The 13,495-nt window shown below is 40.3% G+C and overlaps 1 protein-coding gene across 1 annotated transcript in view; it reads right to left on the bottom strand.

Annotated features, from left to right (window-relative positions):
- PIK3C2G (phosphatidylinositol-4-phosphate 3-kinase catalytic subunit type 2 gamma) overlaps positions 1-13,495 on the bottom strand; it is a 408,211-nt gene that overhangs the window by 306,912 nt on the left and 87,804 nt on the right. The window contains exon 12 of the mRNA XM_033222744.1: positions 2,325-2,447. Within this exon, the coding sequence (XP_033078635.1) occupies positions 2,325-2,447 (123 nt within the window). The remainder of the gene's footprint in view (positions 1-2,324; positions 2,448-13,495) is intronic.

A 13,495-nucleotide genomic window follows, 5' to 3' on the forward strand; every position in this document is an offset into this window, starting at 1 on the left:
TTGTCAAGATTTTATATGTTGTAAGAAAAAGTATGTAAGTCACAGTGAAACCATCAGCTTAGGAGTCACAGTGGGTCTAAATGCTAGCTCTGACACTTTCTGTTTGTGGGAACTGGTCCAAGTTAATCAGTAAGTGTCAGAACTAGCATTCAAAATGTTTTCTTTGAAATTGAGTTTAGAATTAGATTTTTATCTTATCTATATGACGGCATAAGTGTGTGAGTTGAAAATAAATCTGATGTTTTAAAACAACCAGAAATTACTTTTAATTAAATCAGAAGAATAATTTTAGGGATTGAGCAGATTAACGGTTTTTTTTTTTTTTTTTTTTTTTAAGACTTGTTCTGTAGCCCAGGGTGGAGTGATTTCGGCTCACTGCCACCTCTGCCTCCTGGGTTCAAGCAAGTCTCCTACCTTAGCCTCCCATGTGGTTAGGATTACAAGTGTGAGCCATCATGCCCAGCTAATTTTTATATTTTTAGTACAGATGAAGTTTCACCATGTTGGCCAGACTGGTTTCAAACTTCTGATCTCAAGTAATCCATCCGCCTCAGCCTCCCAAAGTGTTGGGATTATAGGCATGAGCTGCCGCACCTGGCTTGGTTAATAACTTTTTAAAGGAGTCACTTTATACAAAATTTATTGATTTGCCCAATAACACTTATGGGACTCTTTGTCTAGTGCTGTTTTAGCTGCTGGCAACTAAATTTTTTTTTAAAAAAAACCAATCTTTCTATCATTTGGTAGGAGCATACATAAATCTACACAAACAGTAGGTACCATAAGATAAATTTACAGGTTACACCAAGCAAGGGAAGAAAAGAGGGACAATTTTGCCCAATGATACAGGAAGGGTTTATATAGGCGGTAAAAGATGCATCCTGAAAGATAATTACGTGTTTCCCAGATGGGTGAGTGTAACACTGTGTTCCTGACACATGGAGGATCTCTGGCAGAGGCCTGACTTCTCAGTTCATAGTTAGGGTAAGTAGATCAGATGCAAAAAATGACTGGTGGACAGTAAAGGGATAGTTAGGGTAAGTAGATAAGATGCCAATGACTGGTGGATAGCAAGAACGGGAAATGGGATTAATTCTAGCGGTAAAGATATAGATATAGGTAGGGGCCACACCACAAAAGGCCTCGTGTGCTTTGCTAAATGATTTTTACTTTGCCTTTTAAGAATTGGAGAGCTACTGAAAAATTTTACAAGCAGAGTTGATTCTATGAAAGAAAAAGGGATATTATTATTGAATGTCAGGTCTTTCGTCAAAGGAATAAAGAACCTTACCCAAAAAGGGGAGATAGAGATTGTCATGGTCCTATAAGAAGGCAGATTTAGTTTGGAATGGGAGGGGCCATGAAGTATGCGAGAATTGAAGGTCACATGCCATGTTTCAGGATACAGTCTCCGTTGATTGTGGTAAGAGTAAGAGTAGAATAGATGGTGTGATCTAACATCATCCTCTTCTACAAATTCTGACACGTATTTATTAATGGAAAAGCATCATACTGGGAGTCAAATTATCTTCTAAGAAAGCCAGATCATCTGAAAGAGCTGAGGGGAAGTAGGCTCGGGAATTTTCTTCTGCTTGAGGTGAGAAGAATATTGATCTGAGTGAAGCAATAGAGACTGCAGGGAAATGACTGGCAGAGTAGTGAGGAAATGCAGCAGTAACCATGGAAAAGCTGTGAATGAGGCTGATGAGCCGTCTGGGGATCTGAGTAAAGGGAGGGCTTAAGTTGGGTGCAGAGAGCAAAAAAGTGGAGAAAGACAGTGATAATGTTAGGAAGGTACTTTATCTTCTTGATTTAACAAGTCTTTACAGAAGAAGGAAGTGGGAGTCAGTCACCCCAAATTAAGCTTACATATAGATAGATGTTTATTGTCAAAAAACTTGATGGTTTAAGTAAATTTGTACTTCAGTGTATGTGAAAAAATTGAGAAAATGGAGATTACCCACATTATCAGGAGGGCTATCTTTTCTTTGTTATACCTGGACTCCCTCCACTCCTGCCTCAAAGAGAGCATATTCCTGATATGCACACTGTGTGAATGATTAATAAGTCTTCTTCTTTTTTCAATTTTCCTTTTTTCTCAGTTCAATAATGTGAATTGGACACTTGTCTAGGTTTCTAAATGGACTTTTAATCTGTTGAATTGAACAGTCAGTTATCTATTATCCCTAGCATATTTATCATACCACTGAATCAAATCAACTGGCAGCATATTATTTAATCACATCCTTTGCTTTTTTTAAAAAGGGGGGAAAAGCTGACCTTTAGTAGATAAATAATCCAGACAGAGTAAAGATTAAACTTACGTTTCATTCCAATTGACCAAGAAAAAAAATAACTTCTTGACTGGAATATTTCTGTAGTTTCTCACTTGGCACAGCTTCTTTCCAGCATATGTAAGCCAACAGGTAAAAGAAAATGCCTTGTAGCTAAAAAGAAACAACATCAATTCAATATGCTTAGCAGTTTAAAGAAACTAGCTTTCTATATGGGTCAATTATTTTTGTAGTCAAAAGTCAAATGATAAAGTGATGTTTGCTTGCATAAAGCATGCTTTAAAAATTGCTTTAAGAATTTATGCTGGGTATGTCAACAAGACTGTGGAATAGGAGGCCGTAAGACCTTCCTTTATTCATGGAGAGCAAAATTCAACAATATGCTGACTGATTCCTTTTGTAAGAAAACCAGAAACCAGTTAAAAGGCTCCTGTACCCCAGGTGAATTCAAAACCAGCCACGTCAAAGTTAGTAGAAAAATTTGTGGCAATCACTTACCAGAGCCTCTTCCCTGGCACAGGGTGGCATGATCAGAAAGAAACTCTCAACTTCTGGCTTCCCATCAAGGAGGGAAAGAGAACATGGGAACATACATCTAACACTTAGACTTAGTACCATCAAGGCTACCCAAGGAACTAGCTTTTGTCTTTCCTGGATATAAATGCTGACAGGAAATGTCACCAGTTTAGGGATCACTGAAAACAAAGATGATGGTTTTTACTAGCACGTATTTGCTATTGCTTCTCTCCATAACTCAGCATAGAATGATTTTTTTAAAAACTGCAATTTATGGCTTCTCCTTGGGTAGGAAAAGAGTTGATTCGTATGTCCATCATTCCAGTTTTGGGGCTACTATCAGAAGAACTAGTTTCTGTCTTGTCTGTCTTGGAGCACTGACAGGACCCTGCATACCCTAGAGGCCTGGAGAATGTTGAGAACAAAAAAAAGTTGGGCGGCTTCTTATTGTTCCAGATGTCCTATGTTACAGTGGACAAAGCCTATATACCTTGTCAGCCTCTCCCTGGTCAGGGAAAATGATGGGGAATAAAGGAGCATATGTCCAACACTCCAGCTTTTAAAGAGTTTGCCTGAGGGACTGGTTTCTGTCTTATCCAACTAGAAGCACTGACGGGATGCAGCATGCTTTAGAAGCACACTCCTGACAACAAAAGAATCTGATCACCTCATAGAAATTCCAGAGAACCTGCAGTACCAGAGACAGACACCAGAAAAAGCAAGAAAACATGAGCTCCATGAGACATAAACCAGCAAAATCCCTCTAATTGCGAATTTATAAGTATAAGCAGAGTGAAGATGCACTCATATAAAAAGTTTGGAAGGCACCCAGAATCTCTAGCCAGGCTTATTTTTGAAGCCTTTTTTTTTTTTTTTTTCAGTGTGAAGCCAGACCATAAAGACTGAGAGAGTTAGCTGTTTTTTCAAATGCACAGATCCCAACACAAGGTAATAAGGCACACAGAGAAACAGGGAATCATGACCTAGCCAAAGAAACAAAGGAACAAAACAAACCAATTCTAAGAAAATAAAGATATATAAATTACATGACAAATAATTCAAAATAACCATCATAAAGATACTCAATGAAAATTACGGATGAATAAAATGAGAATACCAGCAAAGATATAGAAAATATTATAAAAATAAGCAAATAGAAATTTTGGAGCTAAAGGATACAATAACTGAGTTGAAAAATGTACTAAAGAGATTCTGAGGTAGGCTTCATAAAGCAAAGGAGATAATCAGTGAACTTGAAGACAGGTTATTTGAAATTATCCAACCAGGGAAGCCAAAAATGAAAACAACAACAACAACAACAACAACAACAAAAACCCCACAATGAACTGAAGAAAGCCAAAGGGAATAATGGGCACCATCAAGCAGGCCAATACATCAATGTATCATTATGGGATTTTCAGAAAGAGAAAAAAGAAAAAAAAAAGAGGGAGGAAAGCTCCTTTGAAAATGTAGTGGTCAAAAACTTCCTAAATTTGGGGAAGAAAATGAATATCCAGATTCAGGAAGCCCACTGGATGCCAACTATGAAGAACCCCAAAAAGAACCCCAAAAAGACCCCACAGGGACATATTAGAATCAAATTATAAAAAGTCAAAGAAAAAAGACAATTTCACAAGCCGCTAGAGAAAGTGACTAATCATGTATAAGAGAACATTCATAAGATTATTAGTGTATTTTACAGAAGAAACTTTGTAAGCCAGAAGGGAGAGAAATAATATATTCAATATGCTGAAAGAAAAACAAAACTGTCATTAAAGAATACTATATTTGATAAAATCATCCTTCAAAAATGATGAAAGAGAAATACTTTATGAGATGGATAAAAGCTGAGGGAGTTCCTCACTACAAGGCCTACTTTATAAGAAATGCTAAACACTGTCCTTCAAATTGAAGTGAAACAATGCTATAGAGAAACACAAAAGCATCTAAAAGTATAAAACTCACTGGTAAAGGTAAACATATAGACAAATACGCAATACTGTAATGGTGCTAAATAAATTACTTTTAACTCTGGTATAGCATTTAAAAGATAAAAGTACAAATATAGCTACAACAATATATTAATGGAGATGTAATATAAAAAGATGTAATTTGTAACATCAATAACATAAAATGTGGTGGGAGGAGAAATAGAAGCACAGAGTTTTCGTATATGATTGAATTTAAGTTAACAGCTTAAAGAAGGTTGTTATAAATATAAGATATTTTGTATTAGACTCACGGTGAACACAAAATGAAACCTGTGGAAGATACACAAACAATAAACAAGAAAAAAATCAAAACATGTCACTACCAAAAAAATCCAAGCAAGTCATTACCAAAAAAAAAAAAAAAAAAAAAAAAATCTATGAACTCTATGAATACCAAAAAACACAGCCCAGAGAGGCAAAGACAAAGAAGCTACAAGACAGAAAACAATTGACAAAGTGGTAATAGTATAAGTCCTTTACTGTCAATTACTTTAAAAGCAAATAGATTAAATTTCCCAATCAAAAGACATTATCCATTTAACCAACAGCATGGCTAAATGGACAAAAAGTATATAAGATCCAACTAGATGCTACTCACAAAAGCCTCAATTTAGATTTAAGGACACAAATAGGTCAAAAATGAAAGGATAAAAATAGCTATTCTATGCAAATAGTAAACAAGGGGAGCAGTGGTGGCTATGCTTACACCATGAAAGTCAAGTGTAAGTAAAAAACTGTAACAAGAAAAAAAGGAGGAGATTACATAATGACAAAAAGGTAAATTGACCAGGAAGATACAAGAATTTTAAATATATCCGCACCCAACATCAGAACACCCAATATATAAAGCAATATCAGAACACCCAACATATAATGCATTGACAGAGTTGAAGGAATAGACAGCAATACAATAATACTAGACATCATAACCCACTTTTAATAAGTAGAACATCCAGATAGAAGGTAAGAACAGAGGATTAGAACAACACTATAGACCAAATGGACCTAACAGATATATACAGAACATTCTACTCAGCAGGAGCAGAATACATGTTCTTCTGAAGCAAACAGGAAACACCCTCCAGGCTAGATGACATATTAGGTCACAAAACAAATCTCAACAAATTTAAGAAAACTGAAATAATATCAGCTAGCTTTTCTGACCACAGGAGAATGAAATTCAAAATCAATAGCAGAAAGAAATCTGGCAAATTCACAAATAGGTGGAAATTAAACAACACACTCCGGCAAAACCAACGGTTCAAAGAAGAAATCAAAAGGGCAATTACAAAACATCTCAGAATTGGCAGTGCTTACAGCTTGAGGAGAGTATCCTGCCCAGGTGCAGTGGCTGCCATTGAGATCCACCTGAGACCTTTTGCCTCCAGCCTTTCAGCACTCCCAGGCTGCAGCTCCTGCACCTGTTCAGCTTGCTCACTCACCCTACCTTCCCTGTAGCCTGCTGCACCATGGAGTTGGCATTAGTGGCACCAGTGGCAGTTGAGGTGGTCTGCAGCAGCAAGTACCAACATTTATAGAATGAGGAAGAGCCTGAGGAACCTGAGAAGGCTTCAGGGGAGCTTCCTCCACCTCATGGCATCAACTCTGCAGAGAGTATGGTGTATTTGACTACAATGATGAGTCTCATTTTCCAAAGCCCCCATTTTACAATGTGGTTGTAAACATTACCAATTTATAATCAAGTCATGAGAATCAAGGCTGAAGCTATTTCTTTGGTTCCTGAAAGAGATGAGGATTTTGTGGCACGGCATGATTTTGATGATGCTGACCAGCTGAGGATAGGAATTTTTTTTCGGTTAACTTTTTTTCCTGGCATTCTTCTTAACTGGATTAAGTTTTTTCTTGTCTTTTTGCCTGACTGCTTCAGTGGCAGGAAGGTATGACACCATTTCAGAATTTGGTCTCTTTCTAGTTAAGTGGTCCTGAGAGTCAGATTTTTAACCTGTTTTCCTTGATACATTCATGGTCAGCACTGCTGCTGTGAGATGAACCAAATGCTGAGTTAAGATGCCCTATCCAATGTGATGATCATAAATTATTAGACATCTTGGGGTAAAAATGATCTCAAATTATTCTTACATTTTAAATAGGTAAGAATCCCAGCTTGCTGGCGTAAAGTCAAGTGTGGATACAAGTGCCTAGTGGACCACTTCTGGTAAGCAGAACTGGCGAATGTTAGTTTGGTAAAGAAACTAAGCCTAAAGTTAGCAGAAGAAAAGACATAATAAATATGAGAGCAGAAAAAAATGGAATACAGAATATTAAAAATAGAACTACCATATAATCCAGCAATCCTACTTCTGGGTATTTATCCAAAAGAACTGAATTAAGATCTTGAAGAGCTATCTGAACTCCCATGTTCATTTCAACATTGTTCATAGTAGCCACGATGTAGAAAGAATCTAAATGTCCACCAATGGGTGAATAAAGAGAACATGGTATATACATACAATGATATAGTATTCAATCTTGACAAAGAAGAAAATCCTGTCATAATACAACATGGATGAATATTAAGGACATTATGCTAAATGAAATAAGCCAATCACAGAAAGACAAATACTAAATATACCACTTCATGAAAGCAAAAAGTAGAATGTTGGTTACCAGGGACTTGGGGATAGAAAAGGATAGATAAATGAAATAAGCCAATCACAGAGAGACAAATACTGAATATACCACTTCATGAAAGTGAAAAGTAGAATGTTGGTTACCAGGCACTTGGGGATAGAAAAGGAAGGGGTAGAGGAGTAATGGGTACAGAATTTTAGCCATGCAAGATGAAAAAGATCTACAAATCTCCCATACAACAATGCACATGTAGTTAACATACTGTACTTTACAATTAATTAAACTTTTTTAGTAGGGTAGATTTCATTTTCTATATTTTTACCACAATTTTTAAAAGGTTGAAAAAGAAGAAACAATATGCTAATGTTCTGGTAAACACAAATTATTTAGGACTAGATTTTTGTATAAACTTCTAATGTGAAATTTGGTATTGGAGCCAAAGTTTCTAACAATACTTATTCACTTTGCAATTTTAAATTGAAGGAGAATTTATATGCATTAGATTTTTAAACATTTAATGAACTCATAGGATAACTAACAATAGTCCTAATATTTCATAGCAGTTCTAGAAAGTACATACTATGTTTGAATATTTTTAACTTAAATGTAAAAGATGTTTGCACACAATATCTGATGAGCTTTCCAACATTAAACACACACACACACACACACACACACACACACCCCTCCTGACAAAACTATAAAATCTTGTAAAAAATCTTAATAAGTAAAACCAACATTAATTTAAAATATTATATACATATGTGTATATATATAATAGAAATTCTCTGCAAGTAGCAAATTTTCCCACATAATATCTAAAAAGCAAACAGGTCTTCTAAAACAAAATGTTCTTAACATTTTGTGGTATCTTTTTTTAGTTTTTATAGCTGTTATATCTTGATCTTTTATATGTACCATTGCCTAACAATTTAATGTGATAATCAGAATGAAAGAGTAGTGATACAGACAGGAGGCAGGGAAATACTAGTCAGAAAAGGGTGGGGTCACTGGCAAAGCCTCGCCCTCAAGCCTGGACCTGAGGCCCAAAGTGAGAAAATGCCTTCCTGTTTTCCCACTCGAATGTTACTTTTTGGCCCACCCCACCCCCTATCCTATAACCATAAATACCGCAGGCTCCACTGACAGAGGGGAAGCAGAAAGAAGAGAAAAAGCAGCCTGAGGTCAGCAAGAAGTAGCTTGACTTCAGAGGGGTGGCTTGACAGCAGGACCTTTCAGAAGATTTCCGCCACGGACGGCCAAACTCCAGGGCAAGACCACCTTCCCCCTCCATCCCCTTTCCAGCTCTCCATCTCACTGAGAGCCACTTCATTGACAGTGAAATCCCCCACATTTACCATCTTCAATTTGTTCGTGTGACCTGATTCTTCCTGGACACCAAACAAGAGCTCAGGGTACAGAGGGCTGTCACACTGAGCTATTAAACACTTAAGCTGTCTGTGGATGGCAAAGCTAAAAGTGTACTGTAACACATGCCCTCTGGGGTGCCAGGGATTGCAGGTACCCCCCAGATGCTGCCATGGGGCTACATGAAGTTCTATTCCTGTCAGCACCCAGAAGCACTTATTCTGGCTCCTACACCTAATCACTGGCATGCTCCCCTTCCTGTGAGGCACTGAGAGCTATGGATGAAGTAATGAGCCATCCCTTTCATGAATCTTGTGAAGGGATCAAGGGAACTGTCCTGTTTCATCTGGGGGCTTGCCCAGGATACTTCAGAAGGGTAAGCAAAATGTGGATTTGTCTCTCCTTGTCCTCAGACTTTCCTCTGAGCTATGCTGGTTGCAGGGGATAGGATGCAGCCCTGCCATCTCTCTCTTTCTTTTGGGTAGGAAAGAGGAAATGTTGGGTAGAAAAAGGAATGTTGGCTCTGTTTCCTTTCATGGAGGTCTAGTTGTCATGTAGGACTAGAATAAAGTCCTGGGGAAACCGAAGGCCTCTTGCCAAGGCCACTCCTCAGTATTGCCAGAAGGCCACAAGACTGGACCTGTTCCCCAAGTGTCTGTCAAGGCATCAGCCAAGACCCTCAAAGTTCTCTTTTGATATCTTTCCTTCCTTCTTTTATGGTTTGAAATGGCTCCTAGCTCTTCTTTTATAATGTTAAGGGTTCTACTACAAACTGCAGCAATGATACTAGGCAGAATGTACGTTTGGTCCAGCCATCAGATGTGCAACTCAGAACAATACGATTTCCGTATGTTCTTAGAGGTGTGACCCCAAACCCCAGTGGCCACACATGTGTGAATGGGATGGGCAGATGAATGGCGGTTCCCTTCTCATCCCCTGCCCTCCAGGCTTGGGTGCCTGGGCATGTCCGTAGCATGCATGTGCTGGGCCCAATAGCCAAGTGCGTGGTGGGCATCAGCTGTGCATGCTGCCCAGGCCCTAGGGTAGTCTTTGGGGCCAGGGACCCCATGCAGTCGGCTGGCCAGTGCTCTCTGCAGGCCGTCCCCTCCTGCCACAAGCCCATAGACTCTTTCCTCCCCTGGCCAAGGAGTTCAGCCCGGTTGGAACTGGGGGAGGCATACTATGATTAAAGGAACCTATTTGTAGAGAGCAAGAGGTTCTTTCCCTGGACCACCCCCCCTTGCCCTTTAAACTGTTTTTGTTCTTTTTTCTTTTCCAAGTGAGAGGTTTGTTTTCTTACCTCAGCACCTGCTTACAATAGGGAGGCAACAGAAGAGTGAGCCCTGCTGGCTGATAACAGCAAATTTGGCAGGACCCATTTGAGACTTAATCTAAATGGACCCTGAGATACCTTTTTGTCCCCAACTTGATTCCAAACTTCAGGTTGAGGCCCTAGGAAGGAAAAGAAGATCTGAGGGATCCAAGCAAGGAGACAGGCACGATGTAAATGGGCAGGACCAATTCCTGCTAATTAAGCCTCCATGTCATGGCAGGAGGCCATGCTCCATGGCACAGATAAGGACCGGGAAACCCAAAGGTTGCTGACAATAGGGGGAATGGAGGCATGGGCATAAGTGAATACGGATAATTCCTATTCTCTAGGACCTCCCTGCTTCATGGGTGCAGGCTACAATGGCACCTGTGGGTGGTATCCACCTAAGGTCACCAGGACTTGAGGATAAGAAGACAGAAGAGAAAGGGGCAATGCCTGCTTCCCTTCCTCACATCCGAGTTTTTGCTGAAATAAGGAAGGGAAATGAGGGATGCCTATTTCCTTGTCTTTCAGAATGGGTAACCAACTGTCTTCGCCATTATGAGTTTATACTCTTCTGGAGTGCATCCTGAATCACTGGGACTCTTTGACCCTCAGAATCTGGAGGAAAAAATGCCTATTAGCCATTTGCACAAAGGTTTGGTCAAATTATGAGGACTGGCTTGGTCTCAGGAAGGAACAATTCATTTTGATACCATCCGGCAGTTGGAACTTTTCTGTAAATGCAAGGACAAATTGTCTGAGACCCCATATGCACAGGCTTTCTTTTCCTTGCAGGGCAATCCAGACCTTTGCCAACAGTGTGGAATTGATCCACCCCTCCTATTGGCCATCTCAGGAGACGCTGCAAGGGGCAATCTCAGGGAACTAAAGAAACAAATCCCAGAGGCACCTCTGGCAGGGGAGCCAGCTCCCTTCAGCCCTGCTCCTCCGGGTTCTCCCCATCCTCTCTCCTGCTTGCCCCCTCCTAGAAATACTCACCCTTGACAAGCCCCAGTCTCACTTGTGCCCCTCCAACAAATGCCTGTTGAATTTGGCCCCAGTAAGGTCCAGGTTCCCTTCTACCTCCAGGAATTAAGGCAAACTAAGGGAGATCTTGGCAAGTTTTCAGATGATTCTGACAGATATATAGAGGCTTTCCAGAATTTAACCCAAGTACTTGAACTCTCCTAGAAGGCAGTGTGTTACTTTTAAATCAAACCCTGACTAACAGTGAGAAGCAGACTGTTCTGCAAGTGACAGTGATTTGGTTATGAGCTTTGTATCACATATATGATCAGGGAAGGTGCCAAACTTTATCCAAATGAAAGAGGTGCAGTACCAATGGATGACCCTGGAATGGATCTCAATGATGAGATGGGAGAATGGAAGAAGAGACACTTTCAGGTGTGCATAATGGAAGATTTAGGTAGGACTTGCACCAAGCCTCTCAACTATATCAAGCTATTTATGGTAGACCAGGGATTTGATGAGAATCCCACTACCTTTCTGGAAAGGCTCTAAGAGAGACTTTGGTAAAGCACACATCTCCATCTTCTGATTCTGGTGAGGGAAAACTAACCATAAAGGATACATTTATTATACTCAGGAAGCCTCTGATATAAGGAGGAAGCTGCAGAAACAGGCCCTGGGAACCGAGAGTACTTTAGAGGACGTCCTGAAAGTGGCCAACTCAGTTTTTACAATAGAGATGGGGGGACACAAGAAAGAGGCAGAAGTTTTAATGGCTACCATGCAAGCCTACAAACCCCAGAATTCTCAAGGTACACCTGTTGACTGCTACAGATGTGGCAAGAATAGTTATCTCTCTTATAAAGTTTAACTGCTCTCACACAAGGTTTAATTTCTTTCACTAAAGTGAAACAGCTTGGGGTACAATGTTGTCAGCATATTTCATTTCTTATTTCTGTAATCTTTGGCACTAGATCCTTTCCTTGTATAATACACATATTTGACTCATGCATACTTAACCTTGTAAAAGTTTTTTTTTTTTTTTCTTGTTTGCCTAGAGGCCATCAAACTCTGAACGGTCAGGCAACTGGAGTCTTGGACAACGGCTCCCTTTTGTCAGGGACCCTTAGGTAGACCTTAGGGAGGAAGCTGACTGCCGTTTTCCCCAAAAACAATGCCCCCTGTCAGCAAGAAGTCGCTAAGATTGGTCATCTTTCATATTCTAATGGCACTAAGATGTGCCTCTTCAGAGAGGGAAAGTGACGTGGACAGAAGGCAGGAAAATACCAGGCTGAAAAGGGTAGGGTCCCTGGTGAAGCCCTCACACCTGGACCTGTGGCCCAAAGTGAGAACATGCATTCCTGTTTTCCTACTTGAATGTTGCTTTTTAGCCCATCCCACCCACCATCCTATACCCATAAAAACCCCAGGCTCCATTGGCAGAGGGGTGGCAAAGCAGCCGAGCAGTGGAGTGGCAGAGTGGCCGAGCAGCAGAATGGCAGAGAAAGTAAGAAGAGAAGCAGCAGTCTGACATCAGCAAGATGCAGCTTGACTTCAGAGGGGTGGCTTGATGGCAGGACCTCAGAGAAGAGTTTGGCCGGGGATGGTTGAACTCCAGAAGAAGACCACCTCCCCAGTCCATCCCCTTTCTAGCTTTCCATCCTGCTGAGACCCACTTTCATTAGCAATAAAATCTTCTGCATTTACCATCTTCGATTTGTTCATATGACCTGATTCTTCCTGGATGCCGAACAAGATCTCAGGATGCAGAGGGCTGTCACACTGAGCTGTTAAACACTTAAGTCATCTGCGGATGGCAAAGCCAAAAGAGCATTGTAACAGATGCCTTCTGGGGCTCCAGGGATTTTGAGTACCCCTCCTAGACACTGCCATGGGGCTACACAGAGTTCTACTCCTGCCGGCACCCAGAAGCACTTGTCCTGGCCCCTGCACCCACTCACCTGCATGTTCCCCTCTCCCATGAGGGGTTGAGAGCTGTAGGCTGACTCAACAAGCCAACCCCTTCATGAGTCCTGTAAAATGGTCATGGGAACCATCCTGTTTCAGTATCAACTCTAGTAACCAGTTAAGGATAAAGTATACTGAAGTACACTCAATTGTGCTGTGGTAAACAGAAGGGACTTTAGAGTAGAAAGAGGACATCTGGAGTTCTCGTAGATTAGTTCTAGAACTGTAATTTCTTCATCTGCAAAATGGGTATGATAGTGCTCTTGTGTCACTGGTGTGAGGATTAAATAAAACAGAGCTGGTCCTCTGTATCCCTAGGTTATGCATTCACAGATTCAACCAACCACAGGTCAAAAATATTTTTGGAATGACAATAAAAATAAAACAAAGGGACATGTTGTGAGAAATGCATCATTAGGTGATTTCATTGTTATATGAACATCCCAGAGTGTACTTACACAAACCTAGATGGCTCAGCCTAC

The sequence above is a fragment of the Trachypithecus francoisi genome, unplaced genomic scaffold (genome assembly GCF_009764315.1).
Source record: "Trachypithecus francoisi isolate TF-2019V2 unplaced genomic scaffold, Tfra_2.0 Lachesis_group11, whole genome shotgun sequence".
Lineage (NCBI taxonomy): Eukaryota > Metazoa > Chordata > Mammalia > Primates > Cercopithecidae > Trachypithecus > Trachypithecus francoisi.